At 42.9% G+C, this 25,177-nt stretch overlaps 1 protein-coding gene across 1 annotated transcript in view; it reads left to right on the top strand.

Moving 5' to 3' along the window:
- Positions 1 to 25,177, top strand: part of ubtd1b (ubiquitin domain containing 1b) — a 30,425-nt gene that overhangs the window by 2,064 nt on the left and 3,184 nt on the right. Inside the window, exon 2 of the mRNA XM_042337047.1 lies at positions 24,724 to 24,951. Within this exon, the coding sequence (XP_042192981.1) occupies positions 24,724 to 24,951 (228 nt within the window). The remainder of the gene's footprint in view (positions 1 to 24,723; positions 24,952 to 25,177) is intronic.

Raw genomic sequence — 25,177 nt, 5'->3', positions numbered from 1 at the left:
TTTCACCCGCAAATACACAGTAAATTTACTTCACAGTATATTCTGTGAACAGTTTTGAGACATCTAGAAGACGAGAAAAGTGCTATATCAAGTTCAAGGATTATTATTAGATATCCTTTGATAAAATATCTCGATTGATCTGTATGGAGTAAAGCAATTGCATTGAACTGAATATTCTCTCTACAAATTAACCTCATTGTAAAGTCCTTGCACACTGCTGTGCGCAATTGGCTGCTGCGTTTCGCCCACAAATATACAGTCAATTCACTTTACAGTATATTCTGTGAAGCGCTTTGAGATGTCTAGAAGACGTGAAAAGCGCTATAACAAATGCAAGGATTATTATTATTCTTTATGAAATGTTTTCTAAGCATTTCTCAAATTTCTATAGTTTGTGCTTTGTATAACAATGTGTGTTTGCATCTTAATGTACTGATGTCATCAGTTATCAGATGTGCTTTGTTTCTCATGCATTCTTGGTGCAGAGGGATCTACAGATACTCTTGGGAATTTTCTATTTTTCAATGTCGTAATCTTTATGTGACTAATGTAATTGCACTGTCACTCAGCATTTTGGAATTGTTTTCCTTTTTATTCTAGTCTCCAACCAATTAAATTTTATTTTGATCACGGTGGTTTTTTAAAATCATGTGTAGCTGTGCTATTAACTTCAATGTAAACATTTCTGTGGTGTTCATCTTTTTTTCTCTTTTACATTGAATATGCCTTCGATCTACAACATTCAAAATAAGTATTGCATCAAAGATACAAATATAGTACTGTAGTTTTTATATCACAGCAAGTGGCTTGCAGCCACTTGATGCCCACTATCAGGAATTCCATTCCCACAGCCCTCGCACTTGGTCCTTTCATCCCCTCTTTCAAGGTAAATAATAATCCTTGCATTTTATCTAGCACCTTGTCAAATTGTTGTGACGTCTCGGAGCGCTTCACAGGATATACTGTAAAGTGGATTGACTGTATATATTGTGGGTGAAGCGCAGCAGCCAATTGCCAAACCACCATAGAGAATAAGCACCATACATAATCCCCACATTTGTTATTTTTGTTACACTTTAGAGACTCGTAGGCAAACCTCTTGTTCACTAATAAGTCAATGCTTTTAGATCTTCTTTCAAAGTGCTCATTTGTATCAATATTCTGCAAATATTTCATCCCAGATGCAAAATTGGCATCCTTTGAATGGCTAACCTCACCAGGGTGTTGACCAAAGTCTTGGTGGAGCTTTGAGACCTCAATGATCATAGCTTGCCTTTGATTACTATAAATAGTTCTGTATAGTACAATGCTAACTGTTTTAGCAGTTGGTTTTGCCTCCCACCCAAATGACTACTACCATGCTTGATGCTTCTGCGAATACCCAGAGGGCCAACTCATGATTTTCTGCTGATTTCAATGTCTCCATCTTACTACAACAGCAGTACACTACCTCATCAATAAGTCATTGCACTTCCATGTGCCCTTCGGCTTACAGTGTAAAATCTCTGTTCTGTGCAACAATAGTTTTGTGTGTTTTATATAAACCATTATTTATGTACTGCTTCCCCAATGTCATGATTGTTGCTGGTGTATAATCAGATGGGGTTTTGTTCTGCAAATAACAACAATAAATTACATTTATATAGCACCTTTCACGTCGGGAGGATGTCCTAAGGCCCTGGACTGTCAGGGATTTGGATATGAGCAGGAGGTTGGGATCAGGAGGAGTAGAGTTGAGGGGTGGGGGTAGGGCTAGGAGGGTGACCAAAGGTTCGATCGAAGAGGAGGGTCTTGAAGGAGGCAAGGGAGGGAGTCGAAGGGACTGTGGTATGGAGTTCCAAAGGGTGGGGGCAGAGAGGCTGAAGACCCAACCGCCGGTGATGGTGCTGGCTGGGCAGGGGACATGCAGCAGGCCAGAGCCTGCTAAGCATAGGGAGTGGACAGGTTGATATGGTGTTAGCAAGGTCACAGAGGTAGGAAGGAGCAAGGCCGTGGAGGGCTTTGAAGGCAAACTTTTGTGCATCATCCCCTCACCACCACCACAGTGTCTGACTTCCAAATGTAAGAGTCCCAATATTCTCATGACCTAACCAGCACGGCATGCTTCTTGGAGATTTTAGTACTTGGCTGAAGCGTGTTTGCATTTGGGGGAGGAAGAGATTTTATGGATACAGCACTTGACTCTAAGAAACAAACTTTGTCCTTTGCCCTGATTCTACAAGATATGATTAGGAACTGCTCTGAGAATAAAATATTCTAAATGTGCTTCTCATTTTTGTACACATTGCCTCTTAGCCCAGAGAAAACACTTCCTGACAATCTCAAATATTACCAAATGGTGTCTCCTTGCCTATAGAGCATATGTGGCGGTTTTGATAAGGTAACTACAGAGAAACAATTTCCACTCACTGGTAGAAAGAAGGCATCAGATTGTTTCCAAAATCAAATAGGTTTTAAAAGGGAATTGGACTTCTGTGAAGAAAAATACTATAGAAGGCTAATGGAAAGGGTACGGAAATGGAGCTAAATAGTTAGCTCTTTTCAGTGAACCAACTAAGGCTAAGTGGCTCATTAGCCAATTGTGCAGCCGTTGCTTCAGAGCAGACAGTTCTCCCTCTCAGCCAGAATGGTGTGTGTACAATAGTATATATACATACAGGCTTTGCGTAGACTTGCTGTCAACATTTTTTCAGAGCTAAGCATTTTAACAAATGATGAACAGCTAATATACATTATTTTCTTAAACTGAAAAGGCATAGGTACAGTAACTTGGGATAGCAGTCCTTTTAGATCTTTGCATTTGATGTTGCAATTTTCATGTCTCAAGGGCACCTGAAAGCACTTCACATGATTTTACTGTGAAGTGTGCTCTCTATTAGGCAAATTCGGCAGCTAGTTTGCACACAGCAATATCCCACATACAGCCATGAAGTGAATGACCAATTTTATCTTCGGCATTGTTGAAACTCTTCTCGAGTAGCGCTTTGGGACGTCCTCCCAATGTGAAAGGCGCTATACCAATGTATATTGTTGGTGTACTGCCACAAGACCTTTAAAGTCCACTTACAGGCAAACAAGATCTCAGCTTAAGCTCTCATCTGAAGGACTGCACCTCCAACAGTGCAATGCACCCCCAGTACTGCTTTGGAATATCTGTCCAACTCCTGCGAGTTCAAAATCCTGACCCGAGACTTTTACATCTTGATTTTTCACAAAGAAATCCCATTTACTGAATCATTTGAAGAATGTAGAGGAGGCACTCAGTCTGAAAGTTTGTTTTATTCCTTATTGAGTCTATGCCAGGCATCAAATTGAGTTGGATTCCACTGAGCTATCCCTAAGTCTGACCTATTGATTGTTATACTCCCTGTTCTGCCTGTGTGTGCACAACTCACGCTTGGTTGGCAAAAGTAATCATGCGATATTGTATCATGTGTAAGAGCTACATGAGATGTGGCAATTCATATCCCAGAGCTTGATAACATGCAGTTGTCAATGCCACGAATGGAACGTTAACCAGCTGGGAGCTCCTTTGTCATCTATTTAACAAAACCAGATCAGCTGCAAGTTTTGCTGTTTAAATTGACCTAATTGATTGGATTGTAAAGGTTGGGGGTTCAAGTTCCAAGTCGAGACTTGAACCCACACATTCCAGGCTGTTGCTCCAGGGCAAGTGCTTGGTTGTGCTGAATTGTTAGAGGTGCTGTGTTTTGGATGGGAAATTAAACTGAGCTCCAGTCCACCTATCCCATTTGATGTTAAACATCCCATGGCAAAATTTGAAAAGAAAAAGCATTTTCTCCCAGTGTCCTGGCCAACAACATCCCACTCACTCACTCACTCCATGGCTGTGGGGCATTGCTGTGTGCAAATTGGTTGCCTGCTGGCACACAAAATATACACAGTCACTATACTTTACAGTATATATAGTATACCATATCAACCAGTCCGCTCCCTCTACTCAGCAGGCTCCGACCTGCTGTACATCCCCTGCAGTTCCACCATCGGCGGCAAGGCCTTCAGCCTTTCTGCCCCACCTTATCGAACTCCATCCCACATTTTCTTTGCCTTGCTTCCTCCCTTGCCTCCTTCAAGGCACGTCTCAAAACCCTCCTCTTTGGCCGAACCTTCAGCCACCCTCCCTGCCCTCCACCCTCCCCAATCAGCTCGGGTCCAAATCCCTGGCTGTCCAGCACCTTGGGGCGTCCTCCCGAAGTGAGAGGCACTATACAAATGTAATTTGTATTGTATATTCTGTGAAGCTTTTTGAAATGATAAAATGCTATAACAAATGAAGTATTATTATTTTCCTTCTTCCCCTCTCCCCTGCCACCAGCACACACTCAGTCCAGAGAGATGTCACATATTATAGGAGTAGTTTGTCACCTGATTATTGAAACTGTTCGATTTTAGCTTCTGCCAGGAATTTTGTGTATCTACATTGGCTGATGGCTTATCTGTGCGCAGTTCTGTCCTGTTACTGCAATAACATCTGAGTGTATACTTTTTGTATGCAGGCGTACAGTTAAATTATCATATTTCTGGGCTCAAAGTTGTAACCAAATGATTGCCATTGCATAACCCCCAGAATCTTGTATCTGGAGTGAGTTACAGCACTGTAACCTAATCAAGGTGTTCAAGTGACTTGGGCCATAAGTTACTTATAAATATCTCACGTAACACTAAGATGTAGTGAGCTCTCTCAACAGATTAGCCATGAGAACGGTGGAACAAGCTCGAGGGGCTGAATGGCATATTCATGTTCCTGTATTCCTAACTTGCTTTACAGAATCTATGTAAGATGTATCATCCGGTTCCTGAGCCAGGCGGATCTTCAGTATTTCAGCACAGCTAGCCTGGCTCATCGGCGGGACTTGGAAGGGCAAACCAGTCACTGTGGGCAGGGAATCATCCCACTCAATTCACTTTACAATATATTCTGTGAAGCGCTTTGAGACATCTTGAAGAAGTGATAAGGTGGTATATCAAATGCAAGGATTATTATTATTTAATCCTATAAATCAAAGACCTACCTAATGGGTAGGGTGGTCCTAGCTGGGCAAGCAGCAGGAAAACTTGCCAGACAGTGATATCAATGGTTAATGATGTGGTTCTAGCTGGTTAGACTCCGGCAGTTACTCCTGGGGTCTCCAAGACTTGGCTCTTGCCAACCAGCAGCTAATACTTTCCGGAATTAGGTTAACAGGATGCGTCACTCCAGGGAAAGAATGCGCATTCGAATAAATATCTCTGGAATTTCCATGTGTAGATGGGATGCATGGAAATCTGTTTGGTTTGGATACTCTTAAGCATGGTGATGGGTCTCTGCATGCTTCTGACATCCGGCTGGCGAAAAAAATCATTGAATACGGGAAGTAGAAAAGTGTTTAATTTCCCTGTAGACACACCCATCTTGAGGAATGCAAACTCACAAAAATGTGAGCAGTCTAGTTTGACTCGTTTTCAAACTCCATCCCTCATTGAGCCTGACATGACAATGTTTTGTGTTAATGGTTCTGAATTTTTGAGAGTTGTGTGTGTCTAAATGTCAAAGCAGTTAAACATTTACTGGATTAAATTGTCTAGTAAAATGAAATCTTGATATAATCCTTTTTATCTTGATGTGAAAGGCTTTGTGCAAATGTAATTTGTTGTTTTTCTAGAGAGCTTATTGTGCTGGCAATGTCTTCTCAAAAAATAATTAATTACCTAGTGTGGTATAAACAGAAGATGCAGGGATTAAAATGTACTGTGTATTTGGTCTCTGATTCACTCATGACTTATTTGATCAGTTTTTTTTCATGGAATGCCAATCTATTTTCATTTCATAAATGTATATACTACAATAATTACAAGTTTATTTCAACATCAGTCTCCCTTTGAATGGTGTTAATTTAAGTGTCGCCTGCCTTATGATTCTGTTTCAAAGAACTTCTGTTTTCTAGTCTATTTTGATTTAGTGAGATAAATTCTGTTACGAAGGGCTCTATATAAACGCACATTGCTGTTTTACGTACCATTTTCTCTCTCTCCCCTCCACCCCAGCCTCCAGCTCACATTCAAAAGAATCCGAATGGCTACACAATTTGTGGGATGTTGCTAGTACACATGATCAGTGTTCCTCCATAAAAGCATTCCCTTCTAATTAATCTCCTTCTGTAAAGTGTTTCCAAAAGCTTTTTTTAACATGAAAAATGCTACATAAACTTAAAAATTGCAATGCTTAATGAACCACATAAGCTATAAAGTTTCCAGGTTTGATCTGTGGGCTCTGCTGAATGTTGTCTCATGTTAACTGGGTCAATGTTGACTCCTTCAATTGGTCTCTAATGTCCTTGAGTTAGGGGAGCGACCATGTACGTGTGTACTTCAGGGGAGGCAGCAATCTGTATCGGTCTGCAAAGACTTGTTGACGAAGTGCACTCGTGATGTTTCAATTGAATATTTCTCCTCAATCTGAGTTTGCCCTAATGATGTACTGCTAATTCAAGTTGAACACCAGGGACTTTCAGAATTCTTCCTTTTTTTTGGTAAATAGTGTACTTACAGATTCGTTCCAAACTTGTATTTGAGCAGAGCACTATATTATAATAGTAATCCTTGCATTTGTTATAGTGTCCAAATGTCTCATCATCTCACCAGTAATTGCTGTTAAGTGTAGTGACTGTGTATCTGTCAGAGAACTAATACTAGTATCATAATCCTTGCATTTGATATACTGCCTTTCATGTCAGACCATTGTCTGAGTGATTGAAAGGATATGCTGTAAAGTGTAACAATTTAATATGTATGTATTTTGTACCAGGGAGAATTGTTAAGTCTTCTGTCAAGGCACTCAATTTAGGGTATGACTTAAGAGCTGTACTAGTAATAAAGTGGGCCTAGTGACACTACAGTTGGTTACAATTACTTTATTGAAGTATTCAATGTGCACATGCCTCTTTCAAGCTGCTTAGCCGTACGCTTATCCTCCTCTATTCCCACTTGGCTGTGAGGGCTCAACCTAATCCCTACAGTGAATGTCAATTTACTTCCAGCTAAGAAGCTGGCAGCAAGCTTGAATTGTGGTTGCAAAACCTGAAGCAAATTGGTGATACTTCACCAGCCCCACTGTAACACACATTATGAACAATTGCAAAGTCAAATCTATTTAAGAGCCACAAACTTCCCTAATGCTACAATGGGGGGATTTGAAAGACATACCTAATAGGTAGATAGGATTGAGATCAACCAAAACAGGGTTCTGTTCCTACCCAGTTCCAACGTTTGCTGACTTAAGTTTACTCTTTCCAGCCTTAGTAGTGTTCTGATATACGGGACTTTACCCGTACTTCCACATCCTAACTGTGTGTGTGTTTGTGTGTAAAATATTCCTAACATCCCTTTACATGTTAATCAATTGTCTTAAATTGATGCCGTCTTGTTACTGAGCAGTGAAAATAATTTCACCCTGTCACATATTAAAACTTTGTAATTTAAGACTCTTACTACAACAACAAGAACAATTATTTAATGAAGGATGTACTTGCCTTGGAGGGGGTGCAGCGTAGATTTACTAGGTTAGTACCAGGGATGAAGGGGATGAGTTACGAGGATAGGCTGACCAATTTGGGCCTATATTCTCTAGAATATAGAAGAATTAGAGGGGATCTTATAGAAACCTATAAGATCATCAAAGGGCAATGATAAGAGTAGTTAGTGGGAGATTGTTTCCCCGGTTGGAGAAACTAAAACCAGGGGTCACATCCTTGAAATCAGTGGCAGCCCTTTTGCACTGAGTACCTGCCCGTACCCTCCGTTCCTCTGGCTCCGGTCTGCTCCACATCCCCCGCCCTAACCGCCCGACCATCGGTGGCCGGGCTTTCAGCCTCTCAGCCCCGAGGCTCTGGAACTCCATCCCTCAGTGCCTTCACCGCTTCCTCCCTTTCCTCCTTCAAGACCGGACTCAAGACCTTTCTCTTCAACTGTGCCTTCAGCTCCCCTCTCGACTCTCTACCCCCTCCTCGCTCCCTCCCCTCACCCTGACCATTTCCCCCCTGCTTGGGTCCCGACCCAACTGTCCAGCGCCTTGGGACGTCCGCCCGACGTGAAAGGTGCTCTATAAATGCAATCTTGTTGTTGTTGAGTTGATGAAGAACTTCTTCACTCAAATGGTGGTGAATGTATGGAACTCACTACCCCAAAGGGCTGTTGATGCTCAGTCCTTGAACATATTCAAGACTGAGATAGATAGATTTCTTATTGCAAAAGGGATTAAGGGATATGAGGATAAGGCAGGGTCAGGTTATTAGCTGGAGTTAGATTAGAAGATCAGCCGTAATTGAATGGTGGGGCAGGCTCGAAGGGCCGAATGGCCTACTCCTGCTCCTACATGTTATGCTATGTTAACAACAAGATTACATTTGTATAGCGCCTTTCATGTCGGGAGGACGTCCCAAGGTGCTGGACAGATATTTAATATTTAATACCTCATTTAATGAAAATTTTACCTGATATAGAATGGTCCTTTTTGCTTTGTTCCTATGACTCCTCAGAATGAGATGTCAAACTTAATTTATTGTAAATTAGTTTGTGCTATGAACTTGATTAAAATGGCTGTAACATAACTAAGATCTACTCTGCTGCCCATGGCCTTTGCTCTTCCAATACTGATCATCTCTTATTTCCCACTGTGTCTCTACTGTTGGCTGAGCCTTCAACCAATCTCAGCCTCCAAATTCCTTCACCTTGTATTTTGTCTCCGCACCATCAAAACTCTTTAAGATCGTACATTTTGACAGTCACTGAACAGGGATCACTATCCGCTTTTGAAGTGCGATTAGATGGTCTAATTGTAGATGAAAGGTGTTCTGGAAGTCAAGTTGTGGTTGACATTTCCAGTGAACAGAAAAGAGGAACTTGATGCTATCTGATTTAGCTGGTTGCAAAACTTGACCCTAAACTTGTAACTATTCTTATTTTTAATGCGTTTAATGCTGCACTATCCGCTCGGGCAAAACTCCTGGAACTGCTGTAGAATGCACTGTAGGATTAATAATAATAATCTTGCATTTGATATGGAGCCTTATCGTGTCTTCAAGACATCTCAAAGTGCTTCACAGAATATACTGCAAAGTGAACTGACTGTAAGTTTTGTGGGTGAAACACGGCAGCCAATTGCTCACAGCAGGGTGGGCGATTGGACAGTTGTGGACTGAGTGACCAAATTATTATTTTTGTTTTAAAGGGATTACTACCCCGGAAAAGCGATCTGCCAATCGACTAACAACCGGGTTTCTACTTACTGCTAGGTAAACAGAGGCGTGTGGAGTAAGGAAACTTGCCCAACCTGCCCAGGAGCCAAACCCATGTTCTCTCATTTGTGAGGCAAGTGCTCTAACCACTAAGTTACAGGCCTCAAGAATGAACTTTAGGAATGCATTTATAGAATCTGTTTACTTCCTTGAATTTTGAAGCTAAATCCCATATTTTCCCAGCACTTTTTTTTTTATCAGTGTCCGTGATTGTATGTTGGCCTCCGGTCAATTTCAACAGAATTGTCTTGTGATTTGTGAGAGCTGTTCCTGGCTAGCTTTCACCTCTATTTATCTTGTCTTGTCTGTTTAGCAGTCACTTTGGTTGGCAATACAATTTAAGTTTGGCACTGATTCTTGGAAACCTGTGAAGTTTTCCTGAGAACAACTTGAGCTGCAATTTGTAGATAAAGAACTGCAGAAGAGATATATTTTTGAAGGTGGGGGGTAGGATGGGTGAATCTACCAAGATACAGATGTTTTCTCGTATGAGACTGAAACATTCAGTGATCAGGAATCAGAGGGCAATAAAGCCGGTTATATGTTTAATTGTTCAGTTATAAAGTATTTGTTTCGTTGTTGTTTTGTTTTGGCTCTGTGCAAATTGGCTGTTATCTTCATCTATAAAAATAGTTACTACACTTTGCAGTAAAATACCCTGAAGCACTTTGAGATGTTTTGACATAAAAGGTGCTATGTTAAATGTAAGGATTATCAATTCCCTGCTGTTTTTTTTCCACAGAAGCCATCTCATCTATTCCCACTAATTCCCCACAGATATTGTGCATATAATAACTTTTTTAAAAAAATCTGTTTTGATTCATGACGCTGAACTCGTAAGTGTCCTTCAGTTCACTGAGTTTACCATTACTGTACCTATCTAATCACAGTGGGAACTGAAAGCCTTTGAATATGAAGGTGTACCTCTACCTTCTGTTTATCCTGGAATCCCATGGGACCTGACCTGTGTGTTTATATGCTCTACAAGCTGCTTTGTCCCTTAAGGATTGTTATGCAACATCCATGGGGAATGGTGAAAATCTACCAGTAAGTGACTGTGTCAGGCTACTTTCAGTCCCTTCGTTAAACTAAGTCTTGTTTTGTTTCGCTAACTGAGTGTTATACTGGTCCTGTGGAGTCCCATACTGTACTGGTTAGAACTACGCTCGCCTCGCAAGTGAGAGGACCTAGCTTCGATTCCCAGAGAAGGCGAGATGTTAGGCAAGTTTCCTTACTCCACATGCCTCTTTATCTAGCAGTAAGTAGGAACCTAGTTGTTGGTCGATTGGCAGATCACTTTGCCGGGTGTAATAATCCTTCCAAAAAAATAATAATCATAATAATTTGGTCACTCAATCCACAACTGTTTGTGGGACACTGCTGTGTGCATTTTGCCTACAAAATATAGAATCAATTCTCTTTGCAGTATTTTGTGAAGCACTTTGAGACGTCTCAAAGATGTGATGAGGCGCTATATCAAATGTAAGGATATTATTATCCTGTGTAACTTCCATTGTTGCATCTCTTACTTGGCAGCGTTTTTAGTTCTTCATCCAGTGCCACATTCCTTTCAGTTTTTGCAAGTATTGATAAGAGTGATTCATAAGAGTTCTCCAAATTTTTGTGACTATTTGTAGGTGAACATGGCAGCCAATTTGTGCACAACATTGTCTGACAAACACCGTCCCATGAAATCAGTGACCAACTTGATTTGAGGGATTGTTGGCCAGGAAACCTGGAGAAACTCCCTTTTTTCCAATAACACCATGGGATCTTTCACATCCACCTGAATGGCAGATGGGAATTCACTTTAATTCTACATCCGAAGGCTAGCTATGTATAGCAGTCTATGTAGTAAACCGTTTGGGGCACGTTTGTGCAAACTAGGAACCTCTGAAATGTCGAGTTGACAGATTTGCTGTCACTCTAAACCCATCTGTCTATTGAGAAGAAACCCAAACCATTCTCCAATTCATTGCAGCAGTGGCTGTTACAACTCCTAGTTGATTCCATGCATTAAATAATTAATTGTAATAGATGTAAGGGATACCTCGGCTTTGGAAAACTAGCAATTAGTTTTTGTTTCATGGCAAATCTATCCGTGAGACAGCCAAAAAGATCCAAGTACTGTGTGCTTGTCTTTCTTCTTGACACCCCCCCACCGCCCCTCCATTAAGTGGTATTAGCTTAGACAGAATGTTGGTACACTGACCACTGGGGCACCCCAAACAAGCTCAATGTTGTCATCAAAGGATACATTTTCCAACATGGGTTATTGATCCTCATCAAGAATGTGGGTTGCAGGCTTTATTTTTTCCTCTCTCTCCCTAGTCCAGTGATACTGAAGGCATTTTAGGCAGGACTATAAATCTGAAAAGGTTTGAAAAGAAGTTTTGAAGTCTTCACATGCTTCAAAGCACGTGTATCTCTTTGGCATGTGTAGGATGGAACGTAATAGCACCTCCCACTGAGGAAACTATAATAATAATAATCTTGCATTTGTTATAGTGCCTTATCGCGTCTTTAAGACGTCTCAAAGCGCTTCAAAGAATATACTGTAAAGTGAATTGACTGTATATTTTGTGGGCGAAACTTGGTAGCCAATTGCGCGTCAGTGTCCCACTGTAGATTGAGTAACCACACTTTTTTTGAAGGGATTATTGCTTGAAGCTCTAACAGTTTCCTTAAATGAGATGCAATTCAAATTTTCATGCATAAACAAGGAAGTGCCTAGACTGGGGACTGTATGCTGTATCTTTACCTCTCTGCCTCCACCCTGAACTCCAGGACAACTGGCGTCCTGACCGACTGCCTGTCCGACATCAAGTCCTGGATGTGGGCCAACTTTCTCCAACTCAACGTCAGCAAGACTGAGGCCCTCCTGATTGGCTCATGCCAGCGCCTCCAAACCTCGGGTGCTGGCAGCATCTGCCTCCACGGTTGCACACTCAACCTCACTAAGCCAGTCAGGAACCTGGGTATCTGGTTTGACCCTGAACTGTCCTTTCACCCCCATGACCAGCACTGCCTACCATCACCTCCGCAACATTGCCAGCCTCTGCCACTGCCTCACCCCTCAGGCTGCCGAATCCCTCATCCACACATTCGTCACATCAAGGCTCGATTACGGGAACTCCCTCCTCATCGGCCTTCCCAACTCTTCCCTTCACAAGCTGCAGATCATCCAAAACTCTGTAGCTTGTGTACTCTCGCGCACCAGGCTCCGTGACCTCATCACTCCCACCCTCGCCCGACTTCACTGGCTCCCCATCTCTCAGAGGATCGAGTTCAAGATCCTTGTTCTCACCTTTAAGGCTATCTATGGCCTTGCCCCCTCCCTGTTCTTTGACTTGCTAACTCCCTACCAACCTGCCGGTCCCTCCGTTCATCGGGCTCCGGCCTGTTCCATGTCTCCCGCCCGACCCGCCCTACCATCGGTGGCCGGGCTTTCAGCCTCTCTGCCCCCACACTCTGGAACTCCATCCCACGGTCCCTTCACCTCGCTTCCTCCCTCGCCTCCTTCAAGGCCGGTCCCAAGACGCTTCTCTTCGATTGTGGCGTTGGTTGCCCTCCCATTTCTCTGCCTTCCCTCACTCCTTCACCACCCCTCCCCCATGCTCGGGCCCACACCTGACTGTTCAGCGCTTTGGGACGTCCTCCCGACGTGAAAGGCGCTCTATAAATGTAATTTTGTTGTTGTATATTCTGCTTGGTTCATACATCCATTTGATTTGGGATTGCTTGGTGATTTGGGCATTTCCTATATTGCTGCACGTGTAGCTGTCAGTGAGTTCCTCGTCCCTAACTCATTCTGACAGACAGCTGCATGGAAACCTTAGGTGTGGCTTTCTTTCCCCAATATAAAAAAATCTGCATTTTATATAGAGCCTTAACTTGAAGTACTTACAGAGATTTCTATAAAATCTAATAGTTATTTCTAGGTGAACACAGCAGCCACTGCAATATACTGCATGCCCCAAACATGTGTGAAATTGCACACAGCAATATCCCACAACAGCCAGAAGACCAATTCCACTGCTTAGCGGCTAAGCTTAATATCGATTTTGGAGTGGACTATCAGTCTAGTCCATGAGCCGAAGTCTCTGATGTGAAACATGAACCTAAAATCATTTGTCCAAGAGGCAAGGGTGCTACAAACTGAGCTAGGTTGATATTGTGAGAACTCAGGATGTAGCATTGATAGTGAAGTTATCTGGCTGTTCAAGCATAATAATAATCCTTGCATTTGATGTAGAGCTTTACCACTTCTTCAAGATACCTGAAAGCGTTTCACAGAATATACTGTAAACTGAATTGACAGTATATTTTGTGGGTGAAACGCAGCAGCCAATTACGCACAGCAGTGTCCCACAAACAGTTATGCATTAAGTGACCTAATCGTTTTTTGTTTATTTCTTGCAGACTGTTTACAATGATGTAGGTATTTTTTCCTCTTTCTTCTCCCCACCCTCCATGCAATATTCCAACATTCTCTACGTTGTTGGGTATGGTAACAGTGGCTTTGAAACCTGCCGTATGAAAGAACATAGCTGTGGGTCTGACCACCTCACCTCAGTGCCATTGTGGTATTAATGATTCAGACTTAAAGGTTGCATGAGAACACTCATCTGTTAAAGTTCCCTGAAGGCTGTCATCATTGGGTTTCACTGCAGTTCATCTCAAGTCTGATGGGTGGGATTGGATGCAGGTACAGAATAATGAATTACCTGGTTCTGTTGCTGAGACCAGAGCTGCACTGCAATCATATTGATTGCGCACTTAGGTGGGTTGATGGATTTGAAGATTGCAGGCTGAATTGTCACGGCTGCTGTTAATTCAGCAATACTGTACATCTAATTGCACTTACTTATCAGTTATCCCTGATAGTCTGATACGTGCCTATTGCCTCAATGGGTAATCTTAAGCGTATTACTCTGCAGATTGCAATGTTCGCATTGCTGTACTTTGCTCTTGTGTGGTATTTCAATTGCCTTCCATGTCATAAAATCAATAAACAGCCGTAATCTAAAACCGGTGAGGCTAGGCTGAGACACATTAACGTCCTTAACACTCTGACACCTGAAAAGCATTTAGTTTGTGGGAGGGAAAAAGGGGCTTTTGTTGTGTGCCTATCTTCCTCCTGAAGCCTTTTCAATCTCACGGTACCAGAACAGTTTACGTTAACTATTGTAAATAGCTAGTTGTTTTATACATTATCCTCTACTGCACCAATCTCCGTATATATATTATCCCCATACTATTGACTGCTTGTTACCTAGTGGTTTTCTTCAAGATCCTTGGCCTCACATTATTGCCTTACCCTACTTCTGCAGTCTTCTCCTCCCCAAACTCTCAACTCTTCTGATTCTACTTACTGCTCATTAACAATAAACATAATAATAATCCTTGCATTTGACATAGCGACTTTTCGCCTCTTCGATACGTCTCAAAGTGCTTCACAGAATATACTATAAAGTAAATTAACTGTATTTTTGTGGATGAAATTCGGCAGCCAATTGCGGTCGGCAGCGTCCCACAAACGGTCGTGAATTAAGTGACCAAAATTTTTTTTTTTGGAAGCAAGCAAAGTGGTTTGGGTAGAGTGATCTTGGCAGGTGGCTGAAAGCTTGACCACCACAGGCGTTGGAGCAAACGTAACTGGGTGCCAGAGAATGCTCTAATCTTTGCTCTAATCTCACCGTTTTTTAAATTCAGAAATGTCTGCTTTCTTCCTTCCGTCCCTAAAATTCCTGAAGGCATTTCTGTCCCTGTTTTGATGAAATGGAAAAGCTCCAGTGCATTTAAATTTTCATAATTTCTCAGTTAATTGACAAAATATGTCTAATCAAATGATCCGGACTGTAAATCATGATCCTTGGGGATCAGTAACTTAATCTTTCACAGGCGCTCTCAAACTTTAATCCATTAGCAAGTTAAAAGGAAAGGATGTTAATATTTCCCTCTAAAATCACAGCAGCTAGTTACATTGTAAATAGGGCTCTGCCCTGCAGCAATGTCTTACGAGCTCATCTGTCTAGTTTACCGACTGATTTTTATTGCACAAATCCTGAAGAATATAACCTTGCTCCCAGGCTCTGGAGCGATGAGATTTTAATAGGTTATAATGGAAGTAACATTGACCGGCCTTCTTCCAGTCAATCAGCTGTTGAAATGCGATTTGCCAAAGAAAATGGATGGAGGAAAGTATTGCATGTACTCCTGCACTGCCAGCAGTAAAATCCCTGAAGGTTGATCTTATTGTGGAGCCCTGTAGCGTATTGTTTAAGAGTTGCCTCCTGACAAGTTTGAGAGGCAGAGAGTCTGGGAATGTTCCTTCTGAGCTCATGAAGCAGCGTAAGCAGGTGATGTTGATTATTGGATAGAGGGAAAGAATATCATTTGTCTAGTTTGGCTTCCAAGAAGTCATTAACATGAAAGTTTATTGCTAATTTTGTTTCAAGGGTTTTAAAAGTATTTAATAAGCAAGTAATGCATAAGAGTTTTGAAGCTGAAACTTGTCATTACCGTAGTTAGCGCTTCGAGGGTTGGAGCCTTGATGTGCAGTATTTGAGGGATTAATTCCGCCACACCCCTCCCACGCTTTTAGTACATCTAATAGATTACAATAGAATTAGCTCACTGCTCTATAAATAAATTGCTTCATGAAAGTGACCTTTTAAATATCTTGCAGCTTGCCTTTGTACATGTGTGGCCTCTATACCAACAGATTAAAGAAGGATTTTGCAGATTAGCTGTAGTAACTCTTTCTGAATTTGGATGTTTCAAAGTGCACGGGTCATCCAACGGGTTTCAGGAGTGTGAATTGCGCATATATTCTAGGAATAATAATCCTTGCATTTGATATAGCGCCTTATCGAAATTGTGGAACTTGTTGCCTGAAGCGGTGGTGGAATCAAATAATGTAGATGCAATGAAGAGAAAGCTAGACCTTCACATGAGGGAGATGGGAACAGAAGCGTGTGGGAGAGAGCAAAGCGATGGGTGGAGACTCATGTGGAGTTGCCCTGTGTTACTATCTACAGAGGATTGTGGGGTCCTTTTACTTTTCTCTGTTGGTGACGTTTATAGCTGACATCAGCCAGGGCTCCTGCTTTTCATTGGGATTTATATTTGTGGTTAGGGGTGGATTTAAACACAGCAAAATTGTTAGCAAGATCTTAAAGAAAAAATCTTCATCATCTAAAGAATAGATACCCTGGACTGAATTGTCATGGAATCTAGTCAGTGACTGGAGCTGAGAAGGTTGAGTGATGACCTGATGTTCAGGTGATGGACTGTGTAAAACTAATAGATTTCCACTGGTCTACAAGTCAATAACAAAAGGGCACAAATTTAGGACCATTGCAAGAAGAATGAAATGGGAGGGAGGTTATTAAAGGGAATTAGATCCTTGAGCGAGAAGAATATAAAAGGTTTTGTGGAACAAACCGGATTAGATGATGCAGCTAGATGATGTTAGCTATCATTTGATGTAAGTGCGTGGCAATCACACCACATGATGTAAGCCATACTGCGAGCTTATCAAAAACATCTGCATTCATTGAGCTGTATGGTTGGAAATGTAAGGAAACTGGATCAAGAGAAGGCCTTTCAGCCCATCAAGCCTGTTTCACCATGTAATTAGTTCTTGTCAAACCCTTTAATGCTTCTACCCATTTGGTGTAATGAAAGGAAGTCGGCATCTCAAAAGAATCGGAATGCAATGAGTTTATTATTCTTTATTGTAAGTTTTTGTTTGTTGGGGGGAGGTGGAGAGCAGTCTAAAGGGGTGGGGGGAAATGTCAGAAATGTAGAAATTATTTAAATTTCTAAACTTGCCCGTCACGAGGTTGCATAGGAAGTTTGAGATATGATCATGAATCGAGAAGACATTAAATAGAAAAGATTAAATTATTTGTCGATAGTGTACAATCTAAAGTCTGCAGACATTGATCTGTTAAACAGTGGGTTGGATGTCCTGTTTCGATAACTCCACTTCAATGTGGAAACGAAGAAAAACCCGCCAAAATGTGGATTGTGAAAAAATACATCATGTACTATTGGTCTTTCATAATAATAATTCTTGCATTTATAATTATCGGGCCTTATATCTTTGAGACGTCTCACAGCGCTTCACAGGATATACTGTAAAGTGAATTGACTGTATATTGTGGGCGAAGCATAGGATGAATGTCTTGAAGTGCTTCACAAAGGCCAGGGGGTTACTGAGCAGGAGATTTGAGGGCAATTAAGTGTAGGCACGCTCAAAAACACTAGTATTTTGAAGCGGAACGGGTTTTGTGAGTTCCAAAGGGCAGAGGCATAGTGGCTGGGCACACACACACAGCACGATGCAGTGAGTGAGAAATGAGCAAAAGCAAAAAATGAGCAAAAGCAGGATTTTAAGTGGAGGCTGTTAACCGGAGAATAGGTTGGAATACAATACAAAATTACTTTTGTACAGCGCATTTCACGTCGGGAGGTCGTCCCAAGGCTCTGGACAGTCAGAGATTTGGACCCGAGCTGGGGATCGGGGAAGGTGGAAGGCAGAGAGGGTAGAAGATGGCCGACAGCTCGGTCGAAGAGGAGGAGGCAAGGGAGGGAGTGAGGCAAAGTGAATGTGGGATGGAGTTCCATTGGGTGGAGGCAGAAAGGCTGAAGGCTTGACTACCGATGGTGGGGTGGGCCGTGTGGGGGGTGTGGAGCAGGCCATAGCCTGCTGAGCGGAGGTTGATATGGGGTCAGCAGGTCGCAGAGGTAGGAGGGTGAAGGCCGTGGAGAACCTTGAAGGTGAGGACAAGAATTTTGAACTCTATCATCTGGGGGATGGGAAGCCAGTGGAGAAGGACGAGGTGATAATTCCCCGATCACCCCAGTCCTGGCCAGACTGCACTGGCTGCCTGTCCCAGAGAGGATCGACTTCAAGATCCTCACCCTTGTCTTCAAATCCCTCCATTCCTTTGCCCCCCCGACCTCTCTGACCTCCTCGCTCCTCAAAACAGTGCCCGTTGCCTTCGTTCCTCCAGGTCTGGCCTCCTCCTTGTCCCCCGAGTCCTCCGCTCCACCCTCGGCGGCCGTACCTTCAGCCACTATGCCCCGAGGCTCTGGAACTCCCTTCCTCACTCCCTTCGCCTTGCTCCCTCTTTCTATTTTCAGGTCTGCTGAAGACTTTGTTTTCGACCACGGCTTTGGTCGCCTTCCCCCCCCACCCCCTGGCTCGGCCCCAGGATCAGTTACTGTGAAACGCTCTAAGGTGCCGTCCAGCATGGAGTGCGCTATAAATCCAAGTTGTTGTTGATAAGGTCACAGAGCCTGGTGAGGGAGAAGACATGAGCTGCAGAGTTCTGGATAATCTGCAGCTTGTGGAGGGAATAGTTGGGAAAGCCGGCAAGCTGGGAGTAGTTGAGCCTAGATGTGATGAATGCATGGATGAGGATTTCGGTGGCCTGAGGGGTGAGGCAGTGGCGGAGCCGGGCGATGAGGTGGAGGAAGGCAGAGCGGGTCATGGCACAGATCTGGGGTAGAAAGGAGAGCTGAGGGTCAAACAAGACTCCAGGTTCCGGACTGGCTTAGTAATGTGGAGTGAGCATCCTTGAATGGTAATGCTATCAGTGCCTGAGGTGTGGAGGCGCTGACGGGAGCTAATCAGGAGGGCCTCTGTCCTGTTGATGTTTAACTGTAGAAAGTTTGCTCTCATCCAGGACTTGTTGTCCGACAGACAATCTGTCAGCACAGCGGTGGGTCCTGGATTTAAGGGTGGAGGCAGAGAGGTAGAGTTGGGTGTCATCCGCATACATGTGGAAGTTAACCCCATGTCTGCGGATGATGTCACCAAGAGGGAGCACGTAGATATTGAAGAATTGGCTTTGCTACCAGTACACCAGTGCTTTTAATGGACGACAAGCGATAGAGTGGATTGAAACTAGGCTTTCCTTACTTCCCACGTTGGGATTGCAGGCAGGAGAAGCTGGAAATGTTCTCTACACTACTTTTAAGTCCCTGAGAGCAGTTGGTCTGAAACCTGAGGATTGTCTTGTTGGGTAATGCTGTGCACACAGTAGGAACTTTTTTTTACCCCAAAATTAAAATGCCAACTGGTCTAAAACCACAGTTTGTTCTTGATCAAAGCATGCAACTGAGTGTGCAGTTAGAATGTAATCTCCTAATTTTAGGAATGCAGTATGATTTTGTTTTTCCTGTTTGTGCTTTGGTTTCTGGTCTCAGTCAGAGCATTGCTGAGACTTGCTGAGCTGAAGTGCGTCATCATGATCCATCATTGCGTGTGTCTGGCTAGTCATTGAGAGCATTGTTGGCAGATGCCTGATGTTCTTAGCATTTCTCCACTCTCACTCAGACAGCAACAAGCACTCCCAGGTTAGCTTCACTGTGGAGGTGATGCACATCCAATCACTATTCTGCCCCAACGATATGCTTGACCTCAACTGAGCCCCCCCCTCCCACTGCCGCCCTCTCTGATCTCAATTTAGCCTGATTCACTAGACTAAAGGGCATGTACTAGCTCATTGTGTTATCCAAGCTCATTATGTTGGGTTCCTGAAACCTTAGGCTGTCAAACTCATATCTACTAAGAATTGGATTGAGATTTGTCACCTCATCTCACTGATAGTAGAGCAGCCATCACATAAGCGATGGAAGAGATCATCATCCCACCAGCCATGAGTGGGGCCTTAAGACCAGGTCTCAGCATTGCCAAGTTGGTGCACCGTTGAGCTACATCATACAGACAGACACCTCCATAGAAATTCATGGCACAGAACTTGAGCTGGTTTTGTGGCCTTTTCCATCTGGGCTGCAGATGCTGACTTGTACCACAATGCAGCTGGTGATTGTATCATCAGGCTTCCCTGATACAATAATATATTCTGTGAAGCGCATTAAGATGCCTCTTAAGACGTGATAAGGCGCTATATCAAATGCAAGGATTATTATTATGGCAAGCTTTTAATTTTGAATTGTTAAACTGGCTGACTTTAGCTTGCTGACTTTTCAAGGTAAAGGTTGCTAAATTCTTTACCTTGTAACTTGATGCTTGTGTGTGGGTTTGTGTGACCGCAACGTCCTATTATTCTGATGTGCTTGCATCACTCAATGTCATACACTTGACCTAAAATGTATCGTAATTCCCTTTACAGGGCTTTGAAGCTCAGTCAGCAAGTTCACATTAGGTTCCCAAAGACACATCGTAGAAGAACGAGAGCTCTTCATGCTGACATTTGAGAGGTCTATAGCAGGGTGGCCCAACCTTTTGGCTGCTCAGGTCCAGATGCCCTATTTGAGAAAAGTTTGCGGGCCACATAAACAACTTTTTTTTTGTAGTTCCCTACCAGAAACATAACATTTACTGGTTATGGGAGGAACAGGTGGGCCAGGTGAAAAGGAGGGGTGGGTGGCGGATGCAGCCCATGGGCCGCCAGTTGGACCGCCCTGGTCTATAGAAGAGAGAAAGTGAACTCTGAACAATATTACACGCGAGGGCAGCCAGTCACAGGTAGCAGTGAAGGATTTGGGGAGAGGTAGTAAGCGGTGTCTTATTGGAGTTGAGATGGCTCCAAGGTAACTTGCTTGGCAAACAATGTCAGAATCGAGGCAACTCTTTGTGACGGTTCCCGATTCCTGAGCCAGATGGGTCCGCAGTACTCGGGGTACTGGTAATGACAGACCGGCGAAGCTGGCTAGTTGGCGTGGAGACAGGGATTCTTCCCACCCGGCTCCTTTTAACCCTGAAAACCAAAGGTAGAGTAGAGTGAGTGGTCCTACCTCTGGGAAGCTTGCCAGACAGTGCTCTCAATGGCAAACTATGCGTTGTATCTAATACACTTTGGAATTAATTAAGCAGGGTGCGTCCATCCAGGGGAGAGTGCACGTGGAAATTACCGTGTATAAATAGCAGGTGTGTGTGGCCTCTGTCTGATTCGGAGATACTTAAACTTGGTGATGAGTTTCTGCATATTAGACACCTGGCTGACCAAACAAAAATAACATCACAAACTGCCAATTTCTCTCTTACATTTATCCTGAGAGGTACATTGAGGGTGGATGAGAGGTTAAATACCATTAGAATATACAAACACTGGGATCCTGTAAGGGTTAACCTTTATTCGAGAGTATAAACCTAGCACTGGTTAAATCCCTGATTCTCTGCCAGGCACTCCCAAATCTTTATACGTACTAGCACGTATTACATGCCTAAGGTGCTTGTCATAGCCTGCATGCAATAGGATGGTTTGTACTTTTCCATGTTGATTGCACATCAATCTGTTGAAACTTTGTCACTAGCAGCTTAGATTAGCTTTCCAGCTCTCCCCATTCCTATCTGATTGAAACCACTTTTGGGCCTTTAAATGCAGGCATTAGTATTCTCTCATTCTTGTGAGCTGAAAATGGTCTCCAAAAGGTGGTGTGGTTAGGCCCTGGTGTCTTTCTGTTCTAGTTTCTTAGCCTGTAACTCCTTAGCACAACCTGTTCATGCACAACCACTCAGCCTTTTTTTTAATGAATTTCTGCACAGCTTGTTTTTCAGTACTCCAGGAGAAGGCAATATAAATGGCCTGTTCCTCAAATGTTACCTTGATGGCTGACTGGCTTTCTGATCCCGAATGCAATTTGTGTGCTTTTACCCTGGCTGGGTGCTGAGGCGTGAGATTTATTGCTAAATCCTTTCTGCAACCCTCCCCCCTCGATTTCCATTAACAGTGATGTGAGTGACTGATTCTCTGAGGTGCACCGTTTGCATTGGCTGTTGGGCGCTTCAGAACTCTGCCGGAAACACAGAAAACAGCACGCAAGCTGTTTTACAGAAGGCAAAATGCTGCAGATGCTGGTAATCTGAAACAAAAACAGAAGTCACCTGGAACACTTATGAGGTCAGGCAGCATCTATGGCGAGAAGAAAGTGAGTTAGTGTTTCAGGTTGATGCCCTTTCGTCAGAACTGGAGGATGTTGGAAGGCAGCAGTTTATGAGGACAAACAGAGAAGGAAGGGATGTGGCCTGAAGTCCCAGTTCCTGACTTCTGGTTTTATTTAAGCTGTTTTACAGAGTTGCCTTCAGATTGAAAACGCTTTCATATCTAATAGTGTCTGTTTTTGAACCGCCTTTCTTGTACATGGTGTTCTTTCACCAAAGGTTTGGATGGAGAAGGCCCTTCGGCCCTCTTAATCTCATCTGAGTTGGGTGGCGGTTGAGACAGTGACCTGTGAGAAACTTACATCATCACTTAGGAGGTTGGTGTGTGTCTGACATCTTTTACCAAGTGGCATTGAGCAATCTATATCCACACGCCCATAGAGACTCATATAAGTTGAGAGTTGAGTAGCAGGAGGGCAGCTCCCATCTCGCAGTCACACAGTGTTGCTGTGCCAAGAGCTACAGTACAAAGTCTCTCAGTACTTTGCTGTAATTGGCATATTAAAGCCTATGAGAGAACTTGTAAAGAGTGTCAGCCCGGAGAGCTACTGTGTTTTAATGAGGGAAGGGGACAGACAGGCTGATGTGAATTGGGGCTGTGTCTGTTCTAGAGGTCAACCATCACAAGACTGAACTTTAATGTCATTATAAACCTCTTAAATTTATCGTGAGAGGTGCATTCAGGGTGGAAAATAACTTCAAATACCTTTCATTCATCCATCCATATTTTGCGGGTAAAATGTCACCCACAAAATATACAGTCCATTCACTTTACAATATATTCTGTGAAGCGCTTTTAGACAGATGTGGTAAGGCGCTATATCAAATGCAAGGAATATTATTAATCTAATATTTTTTTGCTGAGGTTGAGTTGACTTTTTTGAACCTCGAGCAAATGGAGTCAAATTGCTGTGGAGGCGAGGTTGGCAGACCAATGAAATTAATGTCCCACTCTCAGTGGCAAGAGTGTGAGCTCAGGCCTGCAATTGCTGTGCAGAATTGCTGAGTGCAGACCTTCAGCGGTCAGAAGGGACATTTTTGAGCGGTGGTGGTGTACTTTCATAGTGCCTTGGAAAAAAAATCTGGTCACTGTGGGACACTGCTGTATGGGAGTGGCGGGGAGAGATTAACTTTCCCATTTCTCTTCTCCTCCCTCCCCGCCCCCACCAAATCTCTGAGTTGCTAATCACTTTACCATCAGATCTGGGCAAGAGAGTGAATCAGAGGGAGCTTCCTTGGGTTACTCTGGTAGCCAGTTCAGAAGGACTGGAAGCAACCTGTCATTCCAGTGGGGAAATTATTGTAAGGTGGATATGGAAGTGTCTTAACCTTCTCTTTGTTTCATTCTCACTACCCAAACTGTGTCATGGTTTCTGTCTGTTAAGTAGACAGACTTTAGTTTTTTTTCCACTGGAGCTGAGTTAAGGGATGATCTGATTGAGGTCTGTATGATTGTGAGGGGTTATAGCGTTAGCAATAGATTTTTAAATGACACACATATAAAAAGATCAAAAAAAATCTGGGGGGAGAAAAAATCTACATTCCAACCACACTAGCGGTGGTTGGAATGTTGATTTTTCTGCCACAATGTTGTGAAGCAGTGCTCATAAATAGATTTAGAAGAGGAGGAATAAAAAAGGATAGGGATATTGATCAGAAGAATGGGATTACATACAATGGCTTGAGTGAAGTGCAGACTTATCAAGTCAAATGGTCTGTTACTATAAGTTTATGAAAGCCATGTGCTATGTGGGAAATGTTCTCAAACTTGGGTGGGAATGTTTATAGTTTGCAGTATGCTTGTTTAGTCATTCCTTTCAATTTGGAGATTTCTCCCAACTTGAAGTTCACAGTCTACAATGTGACTGGTTCACTTGATATCAATAGTGTTTTGATGGGGGGAGGGAGAGAAGGTCAGATTAGATCCAATTCTTTAACTACGTTTAAGAGCACATTGGAAAATGTCAGGTTAATAATGAGATTTTCTTTTGTTAGTGCTTTGGAACCCGATTGTTAGTCGATTGGCTGATTGCTTTTCCGAATAATCCCTTAAAAATAGTAATAATAATAAATAATTTGGTCACTCTGTCCATGACTGTTTGTGGGACACTGCTGTGCACAAATTGGCTACTGGTTTCGCCCTCAAAATATACAGTCAATTCACTTTACAGTATATTCTGTGATTCGCTTTGGGACATCTCAAAGCCATGATAAGATGTTATATCAAATGCAGTTATTATTATTGTATATAAACTTCAACCTTCCTTCATTGAGTAGCTATTTATAATAATGATAATCCTTATATTTGTTGTAGAGTCTTTTGTGTCAGAAAGACTTCCCAAAGAGCATCACAGGATATTCTGTAAAGTGGAGTGACCACATATTTGGGGAAAACACAGCAACTGATTTGTGTCTTGAAACATCTTGTTAAATTTTTTGTTCAGTAGATCCTAAAGATTTCCCACTGACCATTTTTCTGCCCTACTGTTTTGTGTTCATCTCCAGGTCGTAATGAGCCTCTGAAGAAGGAGAGGCCGAAATGGAAAAGTGATTATCCCATGACGGACGGACAGTTGAGGAGCAAACGAGATGAATTCTGGGATACAGCACCTGCTTTCGAGGGCCGCAAAGAGATCTGGGATGCTCTCAAGGCAGCTGCCTACGCTACTGAAAGCAATGATCATGAACTGGCCCAGGCTATTGTGGATGGCGCCAGTATAACTTTACCCCATGGTAAGTACTGCGCAACAACAACTTAGCGCTTTATCATTTACACAGTGCCCCTCACACAGGGTCGCATCTCAGAGAGGAGCACGACCTGAGCCGGGGGATTGCGGGAGGTGACCGTAGCAAAACATTTTGGGTTCAGACCCCACATCAAGACACAGTCCAGGCTGGGATGAGAAGTGAAACTGAGAAGTCTGCCTGTTCTTTATCTGAATATTATGATCCTGTGACA

The sequence above is a fragment of the Callorhinchus milii genome, unplaced genomic scaffold (genome assembly GCF_018977255.1).
Source record: "Callorhinchus milii isolate IMCB2004 unplaced genomic scaffold, IMCB_Cmil_1.0 Scaffold7, whole genome shotgun sequence".
In the NCBI taxonomy this organism is placed as follows: Eukaryota; Metazoa; Chordata; class Chondrichthyes; order Chimaeriformes; family Callorhinchidae; genus Callorhinchus; species Callorhinchus milii.
Note: the sequence above shows the minus strand (reverse complement) of the source record. Positions and strands in the feature narration are given on the sequence as shown.